The sequence below is a fragment of the Trematomus bernacchii genome, unplaced genomic scaffold (assembly GCF_902827165.1).
Source record: "Trematomus bernacchii unplaced genomic scaffold, fTreBer1.1, whole genome shotgun sequence".
NCBI classification, from domain to species: Eukaryota; Metazoa; Chordata; class Actinopteri; order Perciformes; family Nototheniidae; genus Trematomus; species Trematomus bernacchii.
In genome coordinates, this window is record NW_022987698.1 from 9,677,306 (window position 1) to 9,704,319 (window position 27,014).

Consider the following 27,014-nt stretch of genomic DNA (forward strand, 5'->3'; position numbering starts at 1 on the left):
GTTTATTAAGTAGAACATAGCTCTACTTATCTTAACCCCCTTTATAAGGTCGATGAATATCAAGTAAACCTTTAAAAGAGAAAAATAACAAGTTAAATATACCTTACCTGTAGTTGAACAGGCTATTGTGGGGCCAAGTCTGTAGCTTTAACAGGAAGTCATGAAGCATTCTGTCATACGAAGTGAGTTAATATAAAAACAATGATCTAATTCTGACTCATTTGACCAAATGGAAATGTTGCAATTAATATAAACAGCGGAAGTGAATGACTACAGAGTGGATTTATTTTTCTGTTGAAATCCAAATACAATTCAATCAATGATATTTATTATAAAATACAATTGCAAAACAAATATGCAATGAAATATGAAGCTGCATAAACACGCCATGACTATTGCTCTTTTTAATACTGTTGTCAATATAAAGGTCAAGGTGTCTCAAATTAAATGTAGACATGTTTAATGTTGTAATATAACATTAGTGTTTCATATCCTGCAGTGATAATTGTAACCGTTTAATGTTGATTGACGGATGTCGACAAACACACGCATTCACACAAACCTTAACACATGCACACACGCAGCACTATCTATCGCTTCTTCTTGCTCTCTTTCTTTGGTTTCTGCCGAAGCTGCGGGGTCAGTCCTTTAGGTTTCTTCAGCTGTTCGGTGGCCTTGCCATCAGTGAACTCAGTCTCTTCCTGTTGAGCAAACACAACACCCTGTTATTTAAAAAATAAATCCTCTGAGTCACCTTAAATATGGTCTAGGACACATGACTGCTTGATCACACGATTAGATAACTGTGTTTTTGTTTTGAAGATGTATTTGGATGGTGTGTTTGTTAGCTGAAACTGTCACATACGGAATTTGCCAAAACACTATTTTCAAGTACATTTTGTACTTTTTGAGTCTGTGTTTCATACAACAAACTTTAGATGGGGGCTGAGTCTTATACATTTTAGTAATCCAGTTCTTCATCACTCCAGATACCTCAGACTATGTGTTAACAAGTGAATGGAATTGTTATAGGCAGTTCCCTGAATTTATGGAGCAATAATAATAATTAAATGAATAATAATAATAAACTGAGTATAGCTTCCTTCATAAAGAAATGCTAAGTGCTTTACAATATGGAAAACAGACACAGAATGTACATAAAAACAATGGGAGGATGCCAAATAATTGAAACAAATATAAGAAAATATTAGTAGAATTAGATTGAAAAAATAGATTACATAGAATGCACGTCATAAAAATTGAAATAAATAAAACAAATGTAGTTGAAATTATTTAAAAAATCTATATTAGCAAGATGCACATGTACATGAATAAAAACTGCATCAAAAGGCCTTCTTCAGCTCTCGTCCACTTTGTTGTTATCTCTTCTTTTCTTTTCTACATTGGTGGTGGAGAATTTTATGGATAAAACTCAGAAACACACACAAGCCAAACAAATCCAGACGCGTTTCCCCCTGTCAGCACTGTTTCTGTCTTTGTATGGCAAGGCAGACTGACAGCAGGCTGCTGTAAAGGATGAAATGGCGACATACTGTGGAGAGTAATGAGTGCATCTGAAAATAGAATTATGAGACCGTGGATTTAATTGCTCTTGTCTATAAATAATCTCTCCTGACAGTTAAAAGTATGGAGATCGTGGCAGAAGCCCTTAGTGGCCCTGTCTTCATGGACATTTAAAAATAAGATATTCTGCACTACTCTTTATAACTGATGTCTGTTTTTTCTGAGGACTGAATAATAACAATCTGCAAGATTTCTTACACAAAATTGTGTAATTGCAGAGCTTTGAGATCTGTCAAGCAAGATAGGAAAAAAAGTCAAAATCAAAAATCCTGGCTGTTCTATCTGCAGCTGCTCCATGCTGCAAATGTTTCTGATCGTGTTATTTTTTATATCAGATTTAGAATATATTCTATATATTCTATTCATATTTCATCCCTATTCAACAGACCATTTTAATAGGTTAAATTGAAAGAAATCAGCAGAATGTAGATGTGACATTTTGGTATCAACTGCAACATTTGTTTCATGTGAATCCCCTATCCCTCCCAATTTCTTGGTGTCTACTCACATATTCGTGTCCCTTGGATGTGGGGAAGATGACAGCGAGGATGCAGATGAGCTGGAAGATGGCACCCAGAAACAGCCCATAGCGCAGGAGGCTCTCTAGAAAGGTGGGTTCAGGGACCTCTGGAGGGGACAGGTCCACTTCTGCAGACATGATGCTGCTGATGGTCTGTTTGGTTATTTTTCCGTGCACCAACCTATCTCTGCAAACAACAGGAACACGGTTAGCAACAAGATCTATTCTTCAATTATTATTAAGTACATGACAAGGCAAATTAACATGTCTTATTCACTAAAGACTTTCTGACACAGGGTGAGCAAGATCAATACTAATTACAACATTTCATTTAAAAAAACAACGCTCTTCAAATTAATGTAAACATATTTAGTAGTTCAAATCAAAGTAAGTGCTTTCTTCAGTGACTTCATTATGAGATTTAACTCATTCTTCCAGTAGTTCAAATATAGTTTTAGTCTTAAGTATATAAATGTATACTTCCCCCAGTAACAGCACAATATTAATAACAAACCCTCCATGGAATCCTATGTAGGCATTTTATGTACATATGCTTATTGATTTTACCAAGCCAAATAATCATACTGAATGTTCTATTATTTGTGCGTACTATATAGAAACCCTGCACTGATTCACAATGTAAAAACACATTTCAATGTGTTATTCAATGTTTCTAATAACTCTGTTGGTACTGTCATAAACATGGATTTAATGCAAAGCTGCCACAGGACGAGAGAGACCCTAGCAGGCAGATTAACAACATGTCAGTAATTCCTAAACAATGAGGGTTTCATGGCTCCCAGACTCGTATTGTATCCACAACCAGACTATAAACACTGAATTGTAACAAAAGCGTGGAAATGTGAATCAAACGATGTTCTGTGCTCTCATTGCATCACGCTGATAAAACAAAAACGTTACTGTACATCGGAGGCTAATGTAAATAGACTCTGCAACGAATGATTTACAACGTAGCACAGCAGTGTGGTTACATTATTAAAACCATGAAGACAGTAGTGTGTGGAAGAAGAAGCTCACCAGTAACAAGAACACTTCACTCTCCTTCAGCCGTTACAGGGATGTTAACTTCAATATCAGGGCACAAATGTTAGTAAAGCTGTAAAGGAAAAGATGCACACAAAAGAGAGGAAAAGGAATTCACCAAACGGTAGTGACGTAACAAGTCTGTGAGCCACTTCCGAACCGGGGAATGATTGTTTTGAAAATGTCGCCCTCTAGCGTTTTTATAAAAACAAAAACAAATATCTCTTGCACTATTTAAGATAACATTTTCAAAACATAAAGATAGGCTTCGTAAAAAAGGTTTTATGGTATTTATATCTTGGAGCTGTAGCTACTAGCCATCGTCACCAGGGGTGGGATGCAACTAAGTACATTTACTCAAGTTCTGTAGCCTAGGCCTACTTAAGTTTCAAAGTAGAGGTACTTTTTCCGTTTTGTAAGAACCCACTACATCTGAGTGGTAAACATTGTCAGATTACAATTTTTATAATGTCTGTCTAGTAAAAGCCATGTATCTCCAAATTTGAATTGAATGACTAACCCCAACCTAACCCTTACATTTTGGTGTTAAGCCAAATAATCATACTTAAAAAATGTTTACACTTGATAAATCTTATATTATATTAACTTTATAATGGTGTCTGATGTATGACTTCCACACAAGAAAAGCTATTTCAAAGACAAAGACATTTGTTATCAGGGGGGAAAAAAAAAAATTGTGGTAGTTTAGAATATTTTATTTATTATTCAGTTTATTCCAGATCTTACTTCATTGAATACACACTGATTCATATAAACAGATTTCATTTTATATAAAATATTTTATACATGCTTAAAAAGAGCAATTGTACAATTATATGAATAAAGACAAGTCAAACAACATAAAAGAAAGACACAATAGATAAACAGTATGGGGCTAAAAAGTCTAAAGTCATAAATGTCAGCCACCAATCAAGATTTTTCTTTGATAACTGAAACATGCTTTCCTCAAGAACACTCATTTTATGCTTGATCTGAAGAACATCATGGCAGCTGCAGGCCTCCAGGTTCACTCTCCATTGTGTCCTTTCATGTCTCTGCGTATGATGTCATTCACTGTAAAACATTACAGACAGGGGTGAGCGACTTTCTTATTTACAACCATGCTGACATAAATTAAGACAAGATGCTTATTTTATGTAATAGCGTAGCTTACATAAATCACTATTTTTGACTCTTGACATTTGCACTGCGTTGTTTGGTATGCACCAAATTACCAAAAAAACATTATTTTATGGGCAATCCTACTTCGAAATAAAACTGTTTCTAATTTCAATAATCATTTGTTTTATGGTTAAAGCCCCTGTTGATATTAAAATTATGATTGTTTGTGAAACATAAGAGACTATTCCAGTCAAAATTGGTGTCACCTAATTCATCCTCAAGTCACTTGTTCTACTTAGTGGAAGCTCTTGGGATAAAGTGATCTACATCAATTTGTTTTTAATAGTACCAGCAGTGGTCGCCAAAGTCAAATATATCAAAGAGTATAGATAGTGAAGAGTAAAGGAACCGAAACGAGGGAGAGAGGGCGGCAAACGTTCCCCCTTTGAACTTGCATGTGATGTGTGGTTAAGGCCACCAGAAATGTTCTAAATTAATGTATTCATCAGTCCAATGATGACTTGCAGTCCCTGAAGTAATTAAGTATCACTAGATCAGTGATCTTATTTTTTTTCAAGTACTGTTGAAAGAATAACATTTTATCAATAGGATCTCATAATAAATACAAATTACTATAAATAATAACATATCCATTTGCTGCTGACGTGTGGTAAAACAGATTGTTGTAGCTGCTAAAACTTTCATGTTTACCACAGTCGGTATCAGGCAACAGAACAAAGGACATTGCTGGTTCTTTTTTTCCGTTTCACCACAGGTGTGTGTGTGCATGTATTTGCCTATTCAGTAAACTTCCTGTTTCTGCCTTCCATCACAGAGGTGTAAACAGAAACTTTGTCCTACAGCAAATAAGGCCAGGGTACATAACTTCATGGTGGTGTTGTTTCTTCCCTCTTTTCATCCTCAAATACATCAAAATTCATAACCGAGTTATATTTGATTTATTTCAACATGAGCATGAAGATTCTACAAGAGCAGTGAGTGTTATTCGGTTGTGTGAGTGAGTCTGAAAGAGACAGCAAATTGGATAGAAAAGCCCAACACAAACCACAATGCAGGATTTGAAAGCGTACAGCTGCAATGTGCTTGTATGCGTTTGCAGTCCGGACCACAATTACTCATCTACTTTGTTCTATAGTATATTCTGCCATTTAGTATTTTGTTGACGCAATTGTTGCAGTACTGTATCTTCAAGAACTCAGCTAAATATTTTTCAAGGAAACAATAAAAGCTGAAGCGGAGATAGAAACAGATCCTTCTGCATTCAAATAGACTGCACTCAGAATGAATCAGAGTTGCTGACTGATTGAGAGATGATGTAACTGTGGTGCTCAAGTTTGACTTGTTTTAGCAGGAAAAGCACATGTGTGACTGCTAACTCTCTGATCTATAGTGTTTAGGTGCCTGTGACAGTACACCAGCATGCACGATAACCATTCATGTAATTAAAGTATCCAAATTGAATTCAGCCATTATTCATTTAACTACTTAAAGATATGCTTTACTATTGTAATGAGTCAAAAGGTCTTCCTTGGAAAGGGCCTATTATTCTCAATACTGTTGGATACACAAACTAAAAGGCCTGTGATTTGGATCTGGTAAAAAATGTGTAATTATGTAATGTACTATGAAACAGTTTGATCGCATGTTCCTCAACAGTGCAATTTACAAGACATAACAAAATAAATATTAAAAAAACCTATAAAAATAGTGCAAGCTCAGGTGTTAAATAGTCTTATGGCCTGTGGGATGAAAGCACCTCAAAGGTATTCGTCGTGTTGCACTCATTTGTACACACAAAACGTGAGGATGAAACGTAATTTGGTAAAGAATGACATTATGTAATAAAAACACTCACCATCCTCCAGGTAAGCATAGCGGAGGTTCTCCTGTTTGACGGTGACCCTCTCTGGGGCTCCTTCCTCATGGTTCCTCATGGTCAGAGACTCCACTCGGCCTCCAGCCTTCCCTTGGACAGGACCTTGGATGTATCTTGATGGTGGAGACTTCCCCAGTGGTAGCGCCGTCTGCACAAAACTCTGATGTCTTGACACAAAACAGGCCTCGTATGAATCACCAACTTGAGGACCTTCATCCAGTTTGCCCACAGCGGTTCTGGCACCCACACAGGGGCTGGGAGTGGAGGCAGCGTGGGATGCTACCGGGGAACTGCCAAGGAGGATGGGACCACTCCCGCTGTAACGTTGATTTGCAGAGTGGTACAGCCCGGGGTTGTTGACCAAAGAACCGTAATAGAGTGGCTGTTCGTCCAGGGGATCTGGGACTACAACGTGGGCTCTCGGGTCTGCAGTTGTTAGATGGTACATTGTTGGAGAAACATTCAAGGCTTGAAGGCTGCTCTCCTGCTCCAGCTGATGGTAGAGTGACTTCATTGACAGGCCAGTGAGGGGCTGATTGTCTGAGTAACCATACGTATTCAGCTGGTAGTCATCCAGCGGTTCTGCTTTAATGGCTAGAACAAATAAAACAAAGGTGAAACATCAATGTAGGTCTATCATTATCTGGTTACAGAAACCAAAACAGATAATTTTAGGAAAAGTATACCGAAAATGTTAATTATGCTATTTGTTTCCTGATAAACATGTGTGAAAGCGTGTGGGTGCATTTCAATTTTGTATATTGCATGTACTGCAGGTGGTGCATTGTTGTTGAGAGACTTTCCTCTTTAGAGCAAGTGAGAGTCATGCCCCTACGCAAAAACCTGAGCTGTGGCTGCAGTTTAATGACTGACTCATCTCTTGTGTGTTCTGATTTCTTGTAAAATTGTAAAACATCAGTGTAACATTTCTTTAATAATATAGCAGTTGTATCTAAGCTGTTTAAAGTTGAGCTATTTCCTGGACACTGTTGACAATTTAGTGACCATCCCATTTCTCCAACATTCAAGGTACCCCTCTTTTTCCAGTATAGACAGATCTGAGACGGTTGGCAGATATTTACCTATCCCCGGAGTGTAGATTAAGTGCTGAGGCTGACTGCGTTTCTTCTTCCCATTGATCACGTAGAAGTTGACTTTTGCTGGGTGGGAAATAGTCCGATTTCGGAACGGAGGGACCTCAACAAATAGCATGTTCTAGATGAGAATTCAGCACAGAAAAGATGATCATGTGTCAGATAAACTGTCATGTTGAAACAGAGAGGCGGCTGATGCCCCCATTATCTTGCTTTTGTGTTTAGGATCAAGATCAGTATCAGAAATGAAAAAGTCTTTCAAAAATGTAAAAAGTAGCACATTGTGTGTGGTGACATGTTTTGCTTTCTGTTTATGTGAATTTGTAAGAGATGCCGTTGGTTTGATGATTAAATATATATATATACAAATTCACATAATTGGACATGTAAAATGATGCGTATTCCTTATAGCATGTGTGACTCACAGCTTGTGTTTTGTCTCTGTCCACATTGGCCTCCATCTCCCAGATTTGCTGCCCATCTGAAAGCAGAGGGCAGATGGAGTTTAAAACGATAGTTTGATATTTTTACGAGAATAAGATAAGAAGGTGAGAAATATAAGAAATATGTAGCTGCAGACAGCAGAATGTTTGCTTAGCATAAAAACTGGAAACAGGGAGAAACAGCTATACTGTAGCTCACACGCAAATAAAACAAATACTTATTCAACCAGAAACTGGATTAATTAAGGCACAATACATATTATTTAAAATGCAATATTCCGAAAATACCTGGATGTCCTGCAAATCATGGTTTAATAGGGTTTCTGGGATTTAAAGGTCCATGGTAGGCTAATTTTGTTACTTTTGGTAAGTGTTTCCCCTGTTTCCTTTCCAGCCTCTGTGATAAGCTAAGCTAATACCTGCTGGCTGTAGCCTTATTTTTGCATGTTCTTATCCCTGAATGAAAGCAAAAGGGCACATTTCCTACAATATCTGACTATTAATATTGCTACTATACTGTATATAAAAATAAGAATTTGCAGGAATTACGATAACGCCAGTCCTTTTTACAATTTGATTATGTGAGCACATTTTCACGCAGACAGCAGAAAGCGGAAATCAGGTTTCTCTTTTAGGCCTGGCTTAGTGTTTCATTCACATCTCAGTTTCTACCTTTTGTTTCTGTTTTCTACCCACGCTCTGAACTAAACACACACAAAGCCTCTGCTCTGGTTCTGAATCTTTATCAGTCTCTCTAACCACATCCTGTTGCATGAAACCCCGCGCAACAGGGAGGCTTTACATGCAATCAACTGTACCCATCCATGTAACCCAATGTGAAAATGTTGTGTGGGCAGGAGCAGCGGTGACAAGGTGAGACATTTCCATTTAGAAATAAATACAAAGTTGTCCCTTGCCAGTAAAACAATAAAAGTTTTAAAAAGTGGGTGGCTCATTTTGTGGGGGCTGAAGGAAGATGTGCGTCACTTGAATTTGATGTCGCCCAGGCGATATGCAAATACTCTGAAAATATAAATATGACATGCTGGATATGCTCGAGCAGGAAATTGGGAGTGTTGTTGCACAAAATAATCAAAGACTAATCATAGTAGCCTTTCTCCGTCTATAAACACAAAAGAAGAACTGTAGGTCAACATATACATCAAGAGTTTTTATAATAACTTTTAAGTAACAATTAAACATTTTTGGAACTTATTTGCTATCTTGCTTCAAATTAAATGTGAAGATTGGGGGCTAACATGGCTCAGTCACAAAAAACAATTGAGATGAATGAACCGAGTCATTTCTGCTTTTTATAGTGATAAACATACAATATTGTATTTGTTTATTAACATACTTAGGTGTGCTATTTGTCAGATTTCTAGCCATTTTCTTTGTTCAGAGCATGGGTGACATCATAAAAAACGGCAGGTCAAAACTGAGGTGGGAATGAAGCACTAAACCGAACATAAAAGAGAAACCGGCCTTGCATGATCTGTGTGTAAATATGCTAACGTAATGTAGGCCAAATTACATTTTAAATTAATAAACATCGCCTTACAGTATTTCTAAAAAATTAACTTTTTTATATAGAGTAGCATCAGAAAGGATTAGATACTGGGGAAAATGTTGCTGTAGCTTAACATTTGTACAGCCATGAGAGTGTTATCAATCTTCTCATCCAACTATTGGCAAGAAAGTGAATTCTAACTATTCTCTCGAGTTAAATATTATTATCTTTTTTTATCTTTAATACCTAGTAAAGCATTTTAGAAGCAGTACGGAGGCTAAAACTTCACCTTGTGTTTTCTCAGAGAAGATCACTCTGGAGTCGGATGTGAAATTCTGTCCAGTAAGGACCATTTGTTGCCCTCCGTGTACCGAGCATCGGTCCAGGTCCTGCCTCTCCACTGCAGGGAGCTCCTGAGCAGAGCGCTGGGCTGAGGAAACAGGAAGACACAGCGTTATCAGAAACCACAGGGAGATCAGAAAACATCTAGAGGAAACATCTTTAGGGCAGGTGGCCACTAAAATATATTATAATTACATTTCAAAATTACAATATTGACTACCATAGCCTGGTAAAGCATTCTCGTAAAAGACAATAAAAGGTATGTTTGAGGTGGTTTGATAAGGCATTAGTATAGTAGTGCAAATGAATATTGCAATATTAGATGTCATTGCCAAGCGATAGGAAGCAAAATAAATCTTATGAGGAATAAAACACTCCTTACAGCATTCAATAGGTTGAGAGGCAGCTTGAAGAGACACGAGCTGGCCTCCAGGTTGAGGAATGTGGACACGGAACACCAAACGCACACGTGTGTTTTTTCTTCCAATGTCCGTCTCACCGTTCCTTAGTTCAATGTCGGCGTTTCTCAACTTAAGGATTCCTACACAGTCAATCCTGTAAAATATAAGAAAAGACTAATAAGACACAAGTTAATCAAAGCAGGGCTGTGAACACCCAGTGTCTTTCTTGGAAAAACACTCTCTGGCACACAGGAAGTGATGCACTTGAATTTTCAGTCAGTGGCACCTGCAATTTCTTTCGAGCAGAAACAAATGTGTAGCTAGCATGAACAGCAATTTCCCCCATGAGTGAGAATAGTAAGAGAAGAACCATTAGCACAAATACTTTTTTTTTTAGCAGTACATCTAAAGAAAACAGATGACACAGTCACATCAACTCAGTCTTATGTATCTCCGCATCTGTATCTATGGGAGAGGAAATGCAAAAACACCACAGACGTGACTGCAGATTACTTAAAAGAGCACTTCACGGCAAAATGAATATTGAGTAATTTTCGTCTTACTTGTTTTTAACGTGAGACAAAGACATTGATCATAGAGATTTCTGCTTTCTCTAGATTATGGAACTAAATGTGGTGATTGCAAACAACTTTTGAAAAACTCAAAAAGAGTAGATGTATGCTTCCTTCTGTGTGGTGATACGGTTGGCAAGTATAGTATGGTAGTCAACACAACTCACAACTGTGGATTAGCTTGAATTTCTCTGAACGAAGACAATGCTATTGTTTTTCAAATGTATTTCTTTGCCCTTGAGCACCAAAAGCAGAGTGCCATCTACTTCCATTATATTCGAGAGTAGGCAGAAATCTCTAAGGATGATACCACCAACACTCTGCAACTCACACCAACAGCATCTGTTCCATAAATACATCTTACGGTAAGAGTAAAAACTGCTATGTTAAATTGAGGGGTGAACCCTTTAAAAACATGTATTCCAGAGTGTCTTCGTGATACTCACACTACACCCATGTGGTTCTTTGGCTCCAGAGGAATCTCCAACACTTTGGTCCCGTTCATCATCCTCTCCATGCTGGGTGTGGTGACGGTCTTCCCAGTGATACGGTGCACCTGATAGAAGGCGTGAGGTTTGAGGATCCTCTCGTCTGCTGTTCCTATGAAGACCTGCAGGCCCAGTGGAGCTGTGCCTTTGTACCCGCAGAGCTAGTAAGGGCAACAAAGGCGATTAAATGCTTGCTTCACACTGAATTCAATTAACTACAATATAATTAACCTCCAGGGTTGCTGAAAACAAATTCAGACGGCACAATACATCTTGTTTAACCCTAACCCTCACCCTGTGAGGAGGATTTCACTGGTCACTGTCTAACTGGCATGTCAAGAACACAGATTTGCATAGGGCGTTTTAGCAACCATACCTAATCATTTTTCCTTGTGGGAGTAGTAATGTGAGGCTCTTTCATTCATTTGCATGGCTGTTTGCTTTCATAAACACAACGTTATCCAGGAAATACCATCGCCAATTAAATCTCTCCTGCTGCACTACAAGTCCTGCATTCAAAACTTTTCAAAAAGCATGTTATCAGCAATATGTACTCAAAGTATCAAAAGTAGAAGCCCTCATTCTGTAGGAAAATTGTATCTATCAATGTTTTACTAATGATGTTGTTAATATTACTGCTGCATTAATGTTTACCCGTAGATGTTAAATGTTTTAAACATTTTCTACATCTTTTTGTTCTGTTGGATGGTTTAACCTACGGCAAAGTATGTTTAAAAAAAAAGGTTAACTTTTCATGAGCTCAGAAACACAGCCCTGTTTCAGCTTTGTGACAACGTCCCGCTGATCCAAGAGGGTTTTTAAAAAATAAAGGGTATTAGGGTAAAGATTTAGGGGATTTTTGTTTGTACTCATAAAGGAACCATTCACCCTCAGTTAATAAGAAGAAACACATTTTTTCACTTCTCACCAGTACATTAAAAAGTTTAGAGTTGCATACAATGAAAATACTATAGTTCTTGAGTTAAACATTTTTGTTACATTCCACCAAAGCCCACACCCAGGGGGAGCACCTGAACTTCCGGATGACCTCCGTTAGGCGTCTTCACAGCTCCACGGCTCCCCTCAGTCTCATAGTGAGCCCTGTGGTGAGATCTGGGTTCTTGCTGGATAAGAAGCTCGTATTGACCCGACTGGCTGGGCAACGGCCACTCCAAAGACGGGAGTGGAGCCACTGAGAGACCACTGGGGAAAAGATAGACAGAAAAAAGCAATAAGAGGGGAAACTGAAAAGAAAAAACAATAACGATATTCCAAAATGTTACCTTAAACCACAAAATATACTATCATGTATGATGTATATTGTAATCTGCAAGATAAGATAAACCAAATAAGTTCAGAGACATAACTTCTCTGTAAGTGATAGGAAAGGACAGATACCACTAACAAAGAATTACTAACAAAGGACTTATATACTAATAAAGGACTGGCTTATCTAAAGCCAGTTGAGTAGCACTTGAAATGTTTTGGCTCTATGAAACCTGATGTACTTATATGATTCTGTTTTATTCAAGTTTGTATCTTCTTGGTCGAATGCACTTATTGTAAGTCGCTTTGGATAAAAGCGTCAGCAAAATGCAATGTAATGTAATGTAACACACCCGAAGGCTCCTTGGTGAACTGGATGAGGAGCCCACACAGCTGGCAGCATATAGAAAGTTTCAGACTTGACTTCAGCTCCTGCCCTGCTTATCCTCTCCTGCTCAATGGCCCAGTCATACCTCTCTCCATACACACAGTCCTGTCTCTGGGCCTGCCCATGTACATCTTGCACCGCTGAGAAGGGCATGGCTCTGGGTGGACAGGAGCTGAGGCTGTTCAGCATCTCCTCCAATCCTGAGGAGGAGGTCTGAGCCTGGGGCTGGAGCTCCGCTTGGGCCTGGTATTGCTGGAGGTAGTAGGACGCCTGCTGCTCATGGGGAGAAGGGATGGGACTGGGACTCCTCGAGCGCTGCTTAACAGGGGTGCCTCCCCGACAGGAATGAGCCTGGTCATAGGATCTCTTTCCATGTGGCGAAACAGAGCGGGAACGCTGGTGGGGGAGTGATGAGGCGGTGCGGTGCTGCTGAGGTTGGAGAAAGGTCTCGTCTGTGATGCTGTTGCGAGGCGAGACTCCAGGAGAGGAGTGGGCAGAAGAATTGTGGATGCCCTGGATAACTGTACAGAGCTCCAAGCTGGACAAACCTATTCCACAGCCTACCCCATTGGAAGGGGAGACGCAGGGTGAAGCCGAAGGAGAGTATGCCTCTGCAGGCCAGCCAGAGGAGGAGTTGCTGCTGGCAGGGCTCACACACTCCCTGTAGGCCCCAAGAGCTTTGGTGCCAAGGCTGGGCTCCAGGGTCTGAGAGCTGAAAGAGTCGCCTGACGGAGTGATCTCAATCCTAGGACTGGGAGCAGGGATGTTCGCCAGTCTTGATGCCAGCCCCAGGGAGTCAATCACGGCCTCAGACAGGTCTTCTGTTGTGGGGCTGTGGGAGGAGGGGTCTGGACAAGGGTCTTGCTGGCTGGAGTTTGAGATGTAGGCAGTGTGAGGGTCGACCACCAGCAGAGGAGGCTGGTTGTTGTTTTGAAGGAGAGCCCTTGAGTCATCTGTCAAAAATGAGGTAAGGAATTACATGTGCACACAATTTCTAAAAGACTAGGCTACTAGTTTCCTGATATTAGGTATAAGTAATGGAGAAATTGTTCAAACATTTAGCCTGACTCCAACGTTTGTTTTTAGTACGACTGCTGACGAACCTAAATACTTAGTCTAATCCTATATAAAAAATAACGATATCCATATTCAATATTGATTTATCAATAACAGTAGTTTATAGTGTTCGGTAGGGCTGTGCAATTAATCGTATTTTAATCGCAATTACGATTTTGGCTTGCCACAATTACGAAAACAACATAATCGAAAAAAACGATTATTTTGCTTTGCTAGGTTGTGACAGTGCACTGCAACATATTTGATCTCATTTATTTGTATTTATCATATTTATATAGGTTTAGTAGCTTGTTGAAGTGTGCTCCAAAATATTTGTTGATCTTGTTTATTGGTATTTATTATTTTGATATTATTTATTTAAATGTAAATATAAATGTATCATTTCTTTTATTTATTGTTTTTTCAGTTGAATTATACGTTCAGGGTAATCAACAGTTATAAGATACTGTTCAAATTATTATTTGTATTTTTTTAAAAGTTCAATAAATTGATGTTTTCAAAGTCAATGAATAATCGTATTTAACAATCGTGATGTCAATTATTGACCAAAATAATCGTGATTATGATTTTTGCCATAATCGCACAGCCCTAGTGTTCGGCTATAACATTTGTAACAGACTTTGGGAATTGATGAATTACTAATTTTGTGTGAGTTAATCTGAAAGGGCTGTTGGGTTAACTCAAACCAAAAAGTTTGGGAACCACTGTTTTGAGATATTATTCTACAAGCCATAATATTGTGCATCTGTTAAATTACCTTATTAGATATGATTATAAATAATGACAGAAACGCCCATGCATCATTCTGTATAGTGAAGCTCAAGCATCCAAGTAAAGTAACAACAATGAAGACTGAATTTAGAAGGAATTGTGTTTGCTGACTTTGCTCCATTAAACTGTGATATTGACAATACAATGCAATGCAACTTTTCTGTATTTTCTCAAATAGAGAGAAGGGTTTCAATTATGTATCCGAGTTAAAAATGACCGTGAATGAGGAAGATTAGAGGAGTACAATAACATCAGTACCTGACAGCTAAGTACCCACTGATGGATATCCAAAATCTTTACTTGACGCCAACCTCAACATAAAATGTATCTTTCATTACACGTTCACAATAAATAAAAAACTAAGAAAAAAACAATAATTGGAAAGTATATTCTACGGAAAGTCACTTTAAAGCATACTGCATAGGCTAGTAAGGATTACACACCTTTATCACTGACAGGAAAGTCTTCCCCAGGTGGATTATAGAGAAACAGGTCGGAGAAGTCCAGCTCCTCCTGGCTGATGTCTTGTTCCAGGCCATCGGTGAAGCCCAATCCCCCAGAAGTCATCATGTAAATCTTATACACGTTTACTTTTGTAATAACTTTCAGATTCGCCAAATAACCTAAACTAGCCCGTACGCATGAGCAAACATAAAAAAAAACACACTATAAAAGTTGTTTTCCTTGTTCTAAGATATACGTTTAAAACATTACGCAGCTGCTTAAATAAAACCTTCGACACCGCGACAAGAAAAAAGACGCTTCCTGTCACTGCTGATGGTGACAAGCTGACAGAAGGTGCAGACTTGTGTGTGTGTATGTGTGTGTGTGTGTGTGTGTGTGTGTGAGAGAGTGTGTGTGTGTGTGTGTGTGTGTGTGTGTGTGTGTGTGTGTGTGTGTGTGTGTGTGTGTGTGTGTGTGTGTGTGTGTGTGTGTGTGTGTGTGTGCGCTCCTCATTTCCTCCTGTGGAAGTCAAGTCACAGGAGTTGTAAAAGATGGTAAACACAACTATTATGCCATTAGACAGTAACACATGATTAGATGTATATTTGGTTATCATTCGCAATAAGTACATAAATAAACTGTTAAAATAAATTAATGGTTTTAAATTAAATCAAAATGCAGTGAAGGAACCTTTTGTCCACTAGGTGGTGGTATTGAAGCGAATTTCTCAGCTCTGGCACTGCACTCAGTGGCAACATCTGGCTCTAAGCAAATCACGCCGCGAGTTCACATTGGACAGAGCCAATCACCGAACGGCTGCTCTCCGAACCCGCCCCCCTCCCCATGCTGATTGACAGTGGACCTGTGGCGATGTGAATTAGAGCTGTTCAGAGTAAGTAACAACACTAAAATGTAATATTTATATTTTTCTGTTTGACAGTCATAAAACATGTTTTTTTTTTTTTACACACCAAAAAATAAATCTGACAAGTGGTCAGATTTCTTTTTTGTTTCACAAAAGAAGAAAAAAACACAGTCCTGTGATATCTTTCTTTACTGTTTCAATTGTTTTCATTTTGCTTCTCATTCCATTTAATAAAATGAAATATATGCTCCTATTCATTACTAAATGTCATAACATTTGTAATCTTGAGTAACTTCTGTGTACATTAACAGTAAACTATTATACCGTGTAACCCGACATTTTCTGTTCTAACTCTCTGGAACAACCTCCCTGAGGAAATCAGACTTGTGAGCTCCTTATCCCCTTTTAAATCCCTCTTTAAAACATATTTTAATAAGTGTGCTTTCACAGGGTTTGTGTCCTGAATTCACATTTATAAGCCAAGTCACTTCTCAATAGCTTTAATACACAAATGCATTCACTTAAATGTAATGATTTCTTCTTATTAGTATGTGTATTGAATACACTTTTCCTGGAATAATCACTAAAGTGGACTTGTTACAAGAGATTCATCTTCACTGCATTATTCACAGTGCTGGTTAAATGTAACACATTGATTACTCAATCAAGGCTCTATAGCTCAGAACTAAAAACCAGGGGTTGTGGTTTAATACTGACTGGGGCCTATGCATGATCAGTTACGTCAACTACCTGCATTTAGATGAACATATATACGCTGCTCAGAAAACTCAGTTGCCCTATAGTATAGACTGTAGATTTGCACAACTTCTGTCTCTACATTTTGGTAGATGTGATGTCAAACCCCAGTTAAAGTAGACATACACTATTGTTGCTGCATAAGAGGTATTTTAATGTTATAGCTGATTGAAGTTAACTTATACCAACTATTTTATTTATACACCATTGGGTAGTTCAGGTAAATATTGAATATATCTTAGAAACAATGTCCCAATTTGGGTTCAGTGATTAGCACTGTCAGTAGTTATTTATTGAATTGTTTGTCAAACACAGCAGTCCACAGGCAAATCAAAAACAATAAAAAAACAAAGAAACAACCATAATCCCATATCAGCAACCCAGACGAGGGCCATAATAACACAACCGATTTGGTGTAATAAACACTAATTGTACACAAATTGGTGTTGGCATAGATTTTCAACTCCACATGTCTGCGTCATTTGAGACTCAACATTTGTTTTCCAATGTGATGAAGCACCAACTCCTAACCCTTGTTTTGTTAAGAAAGGTTGACATGTATTCAGTCTTCTTTATTTCCTTTGAGTTTATCATATCCATTAACAGAGGCAAATAAACATACTTCACTTTTAAATTAAGTTTAGCTCTTTCAAATATATTAAAAAAACATACTGTCATAAAAGCCATTACAATAATCTGAGTTTCAGGCCTTTGGTGATTTAAGAGTGAGCGTGCAGTACTCCTTATATGATGTCTTTTAAGTAGACGGTGTCCCAGATGTGAGCAGTTAAATGATGTGTGATGTAATGGTAGGTACATTATTCAACTTAATATATTAAACAATTAATTGATGCTTTACCGGTATTGTAAAGTTGGAAAAACCAAGTGTATTTGTTTGTTAACCTTGGTAACCCTTATTCTAGGGAGTAGACCTGAAGGCATGCTGTTATGCTTTATGAGAGGATGGGATTTTACATGTTTTGAACAGAAGCACCTTTACAGTTGGTATGTGTTTTTAAACAGTAGCACCTTTAGTGTTGTGAGCATGCTACCCTTCACCTTACTTCACCTCACCTCATTTAACCCCACCTCATTTAACCCCACCTCATTTAACCCCACCTCACTTCACCTCCACCAACCTCACCTTACTTCAGCCATGTTGGAAGTAATTTAAGTAAACATGGAGACGGGGGAGGATCCGCACCGTTCCAATGCAACACTTTAATTACCAGCACTGGTATTTTTATAAAAGGCAGCCTGTTTCTTTTGCCAGGAACAATGTCAGTTATGTTGCCTGAGGATAGTTTGTGTGTACAGAGGATATACAACCTGATAATCTATCTCCAAGATTAAACCATAATGAATTAGATTTGAAGTTTAAGATTTCCTAAACATGTCCATCCAGTACAAATTACTGTCTATTAGCTTGAGAAATTGTTGACTGGTATTCTTTAACGAATTGTCAGATGTGTTGCTTCATACAAAATCAAACTTCATTTAAAATGTGGTGTTTAAAAAGTCGTCTAAAAATGTTGATAGGATGAGAATATAATTAATTCAAATGTTTTTATTATTATTGTATGTTCATATTTTGTTAAGACTCTTTCGGTCATTTCGGCCTGCATCAAACATTTTCGGGAATATTTAGATTTTGTATCTGTTTAATGATAACATAACAGACATTGAGACAGAGCTGGACCCTTTGAGGTAAGGATAATTCCAAATGAGTAATCTATTCCTATGTTGAAATGTTGAGAACATCTTTGTGCAAGGGAGAGAACACTGTTATCTTTATAATGTTATTTTATTATGTTACATTTGTTTATATTTAATATCAATACAACCATTGTGTTTTTATATTGTCATATTCCAAAAGTTCATGGTGACTGTTTTATGAAAAGGTTAGAAAACTCATCACTTATTTTCAATAGATAAATCTTTCAATATAAAATGAAGTTAAACTTGTCTTGCCTTTTTTCTGGTTTCAAGACATGTATGTATGTAACAAGTTTATTTAAGTGGAAAATGATTTTAAATTATTGTTTTACCTCCAGATGTTCATCACATTTAAAAAAAAAAGAAGTCTAACCATTTAGCAAAATTACCTTATGTGAAGTAAACTTTTTATTCCAGTGTTAAAGAAAAATATAAGAAAGACACTTTTAATGTCAACTCCTGCACACTTAAGATTTTCATGCCTGAACAAATCTTAAACTCACAATTTGTCCACATTGAGGCCAGAACTTGACAGACCTGGGCAAGAAACATAAGCGTTTTACATATTTATTTAGCTCTGTCCTCAAGCCGTAAAAAGTATAATCGCCAATAGTACCAAGTCTTGGCAATGCACCAAAAATAAACACAGGTTGATACATTTATGAGTGTATTTTATTTCAGTGAACAAAATATGTCTCTACATAAAACAATGTACAATATTACAATATTATAATAGTACGTTACAGTATATACACAATGAAAAATAAACAAAGTGACCTATATATATATATATATATATATATTTAAATGTATATAGGCGATATATATAAGTTATTAAACAAAGAAAAGTAATAGTTATACATTTACATACACAGCTGCTTGGTACAACATTTAATTTGTACAAAACTGGTATTTTGGTCAGTCATCATCAGTCACAAGTAATTGTTTTAAATAAGTTTGAGGTATGTATGGCATGATTACATGTATAATAATTTCTGTGTCTTTCGTTTCTATTTACAGGGCAGCAATACAGGGAGTCACTTGATCATCAGTGCCATGGCAACAGAGGTATCGTTTTCCTGTCACTACGTCCACACGAGTTGAATATGGAGCCTGAGGGCAGAGAGGAAAATACATATTTAATGATGTGTGAATACCCCAAAGTTTAAGTCCATTTACAGCTATTGAGAAAATATCACATACATTTCAGAGTTTAAAGCTCATTATGGTCATTTTCAGGTTCATATTAGTATTTTGTGCTCTACTGTGACATGTTTACATACTTTAATGTTCAAAGAGGTCTTTATTTTTCTCATACTGCCTGTGCTGCAGCACCTCTTTTCACCCTCTGTCTGAAATCAGAGCCCAAGTCTGCTCTGATTGGTTAGCTGGCCAGCTCCGTTGTGATTGATCAACCGCTTAGAAATGTCCCGCCCCTTAGCCTATCACGTACAATGTGTTGGAGCGCTAGCCAATAGAAGTGCGAGTGTTACATAGTGATGAGAAGAAACTCCATCTGGAGGAAACTTTGGGATTTCATTTACATGCACGAATCGGATTTTAGAACAGAGTAAAAGAAAGAGATCTAGTGTCTTAATTATTGAGTGTAAGAGGTGCTTTATTTGACAAACGGAGGTTTCGAGTGTACATGAAACAAAGTTTCTTTCAGTGCTTTCTGACAGAAACCACCATAGGTTTAGGTAATAAAACTAAGGATGTTAAGAAAAGATCTTGATCAGATTTGGGCAAAAAGCCATGAAGGCAAACTTCTCCCTTATACTGTACAGTATGTTCCTGACTTTGTGCTAAGCTAGGCTAACTGGCTGTAGCTTCATGTTTAACAGACAGTTTTAAGAGTGTTATCAATTGTCTCATCTAACTCTTGGTAACAAAAGATAATCAGCATATTTACTAAAATACCAAATAAATGGTTTAGACAGATGGAGATCGAGGTAGAGAGATCTACTCACATTATCTCTTGATGAAGGCAACAGGAAGTTCTCTTTCGGGAACCAAAAGTCCTGAGTGGATCACGTTGAGTGGCTCATTATCTGTTGCCACAATCTCATATTCTCTGACCAACTATAAGAAAGAAACAAGAGTTTGATTTGATTAGTAGATGAAAACTTCAGACATGGATGAAAAAACAAAAGAAACAGTCTGCAGTGAAACAAACTCTGGCCTGAACTGAGCTTTATCTTACCCAGCACATGGCCAGCTGTAGCTGCAGCTCTGCGAGCCGCTTGCCGATGCACATCCTCTTCCCGATGCCAAAGGGGATGTGGGCGAAGGGGTGGATGTTGTTGTTCTCCCGCAGCCAGCGCTCAGGTTTGAACCGCTTCCCTTCCTCAAAGTATTCCTCGTTTGTGCCCATTGCGTGGCTGTTTATCATTACAATTGTCTGTAACAGATGAAAAATATACCAATCATTTATAGATATTGTATTATAGGCTTGCTAAATCAGAACTGTACAATGTTAGAGCAAAGGTCAAGAAGATCTTGCACAGTTGATATAAATAAAGTAGAATAAATACCTAGTTACTGTAAATCTACCATGCAGTTAGTTAAGTTGCATATTCTCCATTTAGACTTTGTACAGTACACGAGGAGAGTGAAATGTAAACTGCTCATGTCAAGTGTATGAACAAGAACTAAGCCACTTACCCCTTTGGGAATAGCATAATCTCCCAACACAGTGTCTTTGTCCATAGTCCTGCTGGTGAACGGGACTGATGGTGATAACCTGGAAGAGAAAAAAAAATGCATGGGAATACAACCTCAGTGACGCTATGGTGTAGCATGACACACATGTAAGCTGTTTAACGGGAGCTAAACTTCTCTAAATGTTTTTCACAGTACGGGATGTGCTGAGATTTAATCTGCAGTCAGGGATCATATACATTCCCTGTGTGCTGCGGTTATGGCATTAGCCTTCAATTACATAGGCAACTTGTGACTGCATGAGAAGAAGTGGGGCTTATGGAGGGGTTAGGAAGTGAGAGTTTCGCCTCTTAATCTCCGTGGTACTGAGGGAAACCGTGATGCAGCCTGCGTGCCCGATTGGACCCGATTTATCTGTGGATATTATGTCACGTTACATGCAGCTCGAACTATTTTAAACTTGAGCTGTTTCACCTCAGTATGTGCGGAATGTTATATCTCGTATGATCTTCTACAGTATAGTTGTGTGTTTTAACTGTGCTGCATTGCTTGTGTGTCTGTCATATCATATCACAATTTCAACAACTTTAATTTTTTTTATCAAGATCTCCATCATGATGTATCCCATTAGGCCTGTCACAATATCAGATTTACATTACACAATTATCTTATAATATAAATGTATTATCAAAAATATCAATATCACATTTTAAATGAATAACAGTATCAGTCAAATTCCCTATAAACTTGACTTAATGTGAGTTTTGCATCTTTATTTGGGGAGGAAGTATAGGGAGTTGGAAAGAAAGTCTGTTATAACTAAACAAGGATTATTCACATGATATTATCCTATGTGTATTATTAAATATATATTAATATCTGTATATATTCCTATTGCCTATTGCTGCTAAAAAAATTACTGTAATAAGAGTAATTATTGTGTGTGAAAAAATAGGCCTCCATGACACTACTTGGACTGCTTTTAGAAGTCACTGCAGTTCATGGCCTGCTATTTCAATCCCATAATGTAGCTGTAGAATCATCAGGAGCTTCATGTTGCTGTTTTACTCCCCCCAACATGACCCTCTTGTTACTGTACCTCATGGACTCTTTGAGGCAGGCCTTGAGGTAGGGCATGCTCTTGATGTGCTCGCCACACGGGTCCTGGTCGGGAGCCACCACCTCTCTGATCTCCTCGAACAACTTCCTCTGGGCACCTGGGTTACGTGACAGGTTGAAAATAGCCCACAGCATAGCGTTGGCAGTCTGAGAAACACAAACAGACGGAGAGAGAGGCAGAAATGTCACTATGTGAGGCAGCTACTCTAAGTACATTCCTCAGTGGGGTCCTGAAGGGAGCTGAGGAATGTTCGGGGTCCCTCAAAGGCTCCTCAGTTACATCCACAACACATTTATTTTGCTCTTTTGAAGCACTGTAACTGCATCACCTGTTTGTTTTTGAGGCTGAACAGTTTTTTTCCCCCTTTCCCTCCAGGAAGGAAAACAGGCGAAAGGTAAAACGTTCAAAAGGTTAAGCTAAGTGATAAATATACAGCTATTTTCTTTAAGAGTATAAGGTGTAATAAACCAAAAGCTGTAATAGGCAGAGATATTTTGACAGTATGGAGACTTACTGTAGGTTAAATGTATTTCTTGCTGAGAGTAATAAGAGAAGATTGATACCTCTCTTGTCTCTGATATCAAACTTCACATCTAACTCTCAGCAAAAAGGTGATTCAACGCGTATTTTACCAAACTATTCCTAAAGTTAAATATGTGTCTTTGTTGCTCACCGTCTCCACTCCTCCGATCTGCAACTCTGTGATGGCGGCGTACAGCTCCTTCTTAGAGAGATTGCTTTGGTGTAAGATGTCGCCGATCAGGTCATCAGGAGCTCTGGCGGAGTTGTTCTTCAGCCTCCTGTCGATGTAGACTTTGGCTGAGGAAACACAAAACAACGAAAATATGTAATCATACTCTCATTTAACCTAATCTTGCATTTGTTCAATGGTGATGAGTGTGATGACCTTAATACTTGTATAGCTAACAACGAGAGCTGAAACAGTTTCTGATTCATCATTAATCTGATTGACTTGAGGACTTGCTTCTTTTCTCTGCTTTACATCATTTTAAGAATATCTTCAGTTTTCCTTTTTTTTTGACAAGAAATTTTATTTTTAAGGTCTAAAGGGAAGTTTTTGTCCTATTTCAAAGATCAGCTAATATGATTGTAGTGACATGTCCCATCTTTGTTGCAATCTTTTCAATCAGGATGAAGTCATGTCCACATATGTCTTTTTCTTTGGGATATAACTGTCCACTTAAGGTTTCATGCATTACACTCTATGTGAGCGTGTCAGAATGTGTGACGTGTGAAATCAAATGTCCGCTTTTAGAAGTCTCGGTCGGATCCAGAACCATATGTACAGTATGATCAAGTATGTGATGTCTTTCTATTTTTGTTCTTCTAAGATTCCTGACTGTCCATGAGACACATGAGCATATAAGTGCTGGGCATCCTTTAAAAATCACATGACACAAAAACAAATGTACTTAAAGTCTGACTGACAGTTTGTTTTTACTAAAACACTAAAAGAAAATGGACCTCACTTGATCTTGCGCAGCCCAGAAGTGTTTTTCCCCCTGGGTAGTTTATTGTAGCTACCAAATGTCGGGAAAGTGTCTTTATGTGTGTGAGAAGTCGTCACATTAAAATAAACAGCACTACCGGCATCACCGTCTCCCTCCCCGCTCTGCCCTCCCTCCACCTGCTACTACAACTATTTGGCTGGTTTCGTCCTCTCAGGTCATGCGGTTTACTACGACTGTGGCTGCAAAGAGTGCCAAGTGCACATAAACAGTGAGGCACTCAGTTCAAACCCGCCCTCCCTCTGTTCCTCTATCTATCCTCTGACGGGAAACAAGATCAAACTGTTTTGCAGCAGTGAAATCAAACTGAAATACTACTTTAAGAAATCTGAGTATTTGTGTGATTGTGTAGTGTATAGTATTCATGTGTGTGTACCAAGTGGCAGTGACTAAGTAGTGTATATCAAGTTAAGTACAAATGTAAGCCACTTGGACTCTACATGAGTAATTTCTCTCTATTTTATACTTCTACTACACTATATCTCAAAAGAAAATATAACATTGTTTAATGCACTACATTTATTCAACGTCTTGAATTACTAGTTACTTTACACACAAATCATATGAAGAACTTGTCAAATCTGCGGTTTTGAGGCAGATTATATATATATATATTGCATTTAAGTACAGCTGAAACAATGAAACATGTTCTTTTGTTTTGTGAAAAACATTTAATAGTTCCAGCCTTTCAAATGCAAAGATGTGCTTTCTTTTATTTTTTACATTTGATGTAAGGGAGTAGTTTTACTTTTAACACTTTAAGTACATTTCCCTGATTGAATTTACCTTGACATTGTCGACAAAGGTACAATTCTCAATGCAGGACTTTTACTTTCTATAGAGTATTTGTACAGTATAGAATTAGTACTTTTAACTAATTAAAGGATCTGAATTCTTTCTTCACCACTGTGCGTACCTGTGCTGAAGATGCGGTCCCATGCTTCCGTGTGGACCTGCCATCTTTTGGTGTTGAGGCTCTTGTGGAGCTTCACCGGTGTGACCATCATCATGCCAAACGTGCTCATCATCTACAGAGAAACACAAAGAGGCGTTAAATCCAATCTTAATCAGGGTTGTTTCTTCTTTGCCCTGTGAGACATATTTGCCTGCAGTATCAACTCCTGATATTGACTTGCCAAGGTAAATAAATCCCAGTAAATACAGTCAGAAACTGGCTGACCTGTGTGTGAGGTGAACCTGATGAACTACGCTGTTTCTGCACCTCAGAGTATCAGAGGTGTCCTCTCCTACAGTACACACTGCAGGAACAAACAACAGGAGAACTCACTGTTTTCACGGCGGTGATGAAGTTCATAGCCTCCTCGTTGACTTCCTTCTTCAAGAGACCAAATCTGTTGTCGTAGAGGACGAGGCAGATGGCTGAACGATGAAGAAAAGTTACAAAAAAGTAAGATTTAGAGCCTGAGCTGAATGTATATAGAATCAGGAAGGGTTTTCAATTAAATATTTCAAACTACATACAACCTTGTCATATACATCTGTTTTTCAAAGATAGAGGTAATGAAAATAGCATGGCTTATGTATAAAACTGTTATTTTCGCATGCATTCTTATGCTATAGGCAAACAACATAAAGAGCTGTAAAGCTGATTAAAAAATGTTTTATACATTAATTATTTTCAATCATGTTCCAGATGCTTAAGTGAAGATTGTTATCTTTACTTATGTGAAAGCACACTTAACATTTTTGGACATTTAAAGACACTTTTAACCATTTTCTTCTGCTATTTTTTACAGATTTTATACACTAATCATAGGATCGAGACAATTATAAGCACCAAATAACTGATGATAAAAAATATTGAGTAAGAAAAGTATAACTTACTCTCAAACGACCATTTGTTTAGCTCGAAGTAAAGGTCTTTAATCCTTCCATTGACGTTTATTTTTCCAATTCTCCCCATGAAGTCCATCAACACCTGTACATTTACAGACACAAGCCGTCAGACATCGATCATACAAACACATATAAAATACACATTATGGTATTTAAAGCCTCTTACCTCATTTATTTTGCGGTCAAGCTTCACTACCTCTGTAGGTTTCATGAGTTTCTGCTGGAAAACGCTCCTGACCCTCTGCCAGTCTTTCCCCTCCCTGCAAACACAAACAGCTTTAAAACCTTTGCGCACTTTAATCCGACAATTTACGGACACATTTATATATGAAGAAATGAAAAGTGTACTTACAGAATGAGCAGTCCGTACGCCTCGTTTCTCAGATCTCTGTATGCTGTCCAGGGTTTGATCTCCAGTCTCTGCGGGTACTTGCCCTCCTTCCTGTAAAGCGACTCCAGCAGGCAAGGTGAGCCGATGTTCACCGAATCAAAAGAGGCCAGCTTCATCCGGAAAATCTTCCCATATTGCTTATGATAATCAACCTGAAATATATTTTTAAATGAGTCAACATGGCGTTTAAAAACCTTTTCTCGCGCAATTATTGTAGAAAATATGTTGTCAAGTTGTTAGTTTTACTGTACCAGTGCCTCGTGTTGTCTGTTCAGACCTCCTTTCCGATGCAGTTCGAACATGCTGCCGACGAGCGGCCACTTGGTGGGTCCCGGCATCGCGTCCAGGCTGTGCGTCCTGGAGGCAGCGTGAGGGCAGCGCACAGCCTCCACAGCATCCTTCTCCTCCAGCACGCACACTGAGGATGTGGGCTTGAAGTGCTGCAGTCCGACAGACTTCTTTTTCAGGAACTCAACAATCTGAGGAACTTTTTGGATCTGAGCCCTCATCCTCAAATCGATTTTTATTTCTCTTTAAAAAATGTTCAACCGTAGCTCTTCTTTATAATCTTGGAGGTTTCTGGTTTCTTGGAAGTGTCACACCTTACCGCACTATATATACCCTGAGAGTGTGTATTCCTGCCGTGCACTGAACCAATCAGGGGCCAGTCCAGCATGGTGTGGCCATCGAGCCCACCTTTCATTTATCCACGCTGGGAGGGCCTTATGACCCCTGATAGACCGAGGAAGTCCCCCCCTGCCCCCCCTCGCTTTATAAATAAACACACAGGCAACATCGGAGGTGACACAGTTCGCTTGAACCGTGTTACAGAGTGGAGGAATCGAAACTTTGGCAGAGCAAATACTACGGCCACACTTCTGGACCGTGGGCAAATATTTGACAGATTGCAGCATGGGTTATGTGTGTGTGTGTGTTTGCTTTGTTTGTGTTTTGGAGTGTGTGTTCCGTGTATAATAATCGTCCATATATTATTCAATCATACTATTACTATTATTTATAAAAAAGTTGGAGTAGAAGTTGTTTTGAGTCTGGCAAATGTCACATCTGAAAGTCATTACATTCATAAGTTTCCTATTGCGTCCTCTAGTATTAAAAACAAGTGTGGGGTTTTCAACAGTTTCTACACTGCAAAGTC

The 27,014-nt window shown here is 38.3% G+C and overlaps 3 protein-coding genes across 3 annotated transcripts; all 3 read right to left on the minus strand.

Annotated features, from left to right (window-relative positions):
* Positions 1-263: 263 nt before the first annotated feature.
* On the minus strand, positions 264-3,303 carry manbal (mannosidase beta like). The gene is made up of 3 exons (XM_034138568.1): positions 3,143-3,303; positions 2,093-2,291; positions 264-701 (listed from the first exon to the last, which is right to left on the minus strand). The coding sequence occupies exons 2-3, from the start codon at positions 2,240-2,242 to the stop codon at positions 591-593; spliced, it is 261 nt and encodes an 86-aa protein (XP_033994459.1). The 5' UTR covers positions 2,243-2,291; positions 3,143-3,303; the 3' UTR covers positions 264-590.
* A 540-nt stretch (positions 3,304-3,843) lies between these two features.
* On the minus strand, positions 3,844-15,302 carry LOC117489684 (nuclear factor of activated T-cells, cytoplasmic 2). The gene is made up of 10 exons (XM_034139166.1): positions 14,963-15,302; positions 12,637-13,624; positions 12,049-12,220; positions 10,976-11,178; positions 9,939-10,111; positions 9,504-9,644; positions 7,687-7,742; positions 7,250-7,382; positions 6,147-6,761; positions 3,844-4,222 (listed from the first exon to the last, which is right to left on the minus strand). The coding sequence occupies exons 1-10, from the start codon at positions 15,087-15,089 to the stop codon at positions 4,176-4,178; spliced, it is 2,655 nt and encodes an 884-aa protein (XP_033995057.1). The 5' UTR covers positions 15,090-15,302; the 3' UTR covers positions 3,844-4,175.
* A 3,819-nt stretch (positions 15,303-19,121) lies between these two features.
* LOC117489819 (1,25-dihydroxyvitamin D(3) 24-hydroxylase, mitochondrial) lies at positions 19,122-26,406 on the minus strand. Its single transcript, XM_034139356.1, has 12 exons — positions 26,110-26,406; positions 25,820-26,010; positions 25,634-25,727; positions 25,456-25,549; positions 24,899-24,990; positions 24,527-24,638; positions 22,755-22,900; positions 22,061-22,227; positions 20,965-21,043; positions 20,504-20,701; positions 20,271-20,382; positions 19,122-19,413 (listed from the first exon to the last, which is right to left on the minus strand). Exons 1-11 carry the CDS (start codon positions 26,365-26,367, stop codon positions 20,272-20,274), a joined length of 1,542 nt encoding a protein of 513 aa, XP_033995247.1. The 5' UTR covers positions 26,368-26,406; the 3' UTR covers positions 19,122-19,413; position 20,271.
* Between the last annotated feature and the right edge of the window lie 608 nt (positions 26,407-27,014).

Bases quoted from the DNA above. Each gene is read 5' to 3' on its own strand.
- LOC117489684 (XM_034139166.1), bottom strand. From the start codon at position 15,089: ATGATGACTTCTGGGGGATTGGGCTTCACCGATGGCCTGGAACAAGAC. The intron at 12,221-12,636 runs GTGTGTTACATT...TCTTTTCCCCAG, and splicing joins GTTCACCAAGGAGCCTTCGG to TGGTCTCTCAGTGGCTCCAC. The intron at 4,223-6,146 runs GTGAGTGTTTTT...AATGTTTTACAG, and splicing joins CTATGCTTACCTGGAGGATG to TGAATGACATCATACGCAGA.
- manbal (XM_034138568.1), bottom strand. From the start codon at position 2,242: ATGTCTGCAGAAGTGGACCTGTCCCCTCCAGAGGTCCCTGAACCCACC. The intron at 702-2,092 runs GTGAGTAGACAC...TTTGCTCAACAG, and splicing joins CATCCAAGGGACACGAATAT to GAAGAGACTGAGTTCACTGA.
- LOC117489819 (XM_034139356.1), bottom strand. From the start codon at position 26,367: ATGAGGGCTCAGATCCAAAAAGTTCCTCAGATTGTTGAGTTCCTGAAA. The intron at 22,228-22,754 runs GTGAGCAACAAA...TGTGTTTCTCAG, and splicing joins AGATCGGAGGAGTGGAGACG to ACTGCCAACGCTATGCTGTG. The intron at 20,702-20,964 runs GTAAGTGGCTTA...CATCTGTTACAG, and splicing joins ATTATGCTATTCCCAAAGGG to ACAATTGTAATGATAAACAG.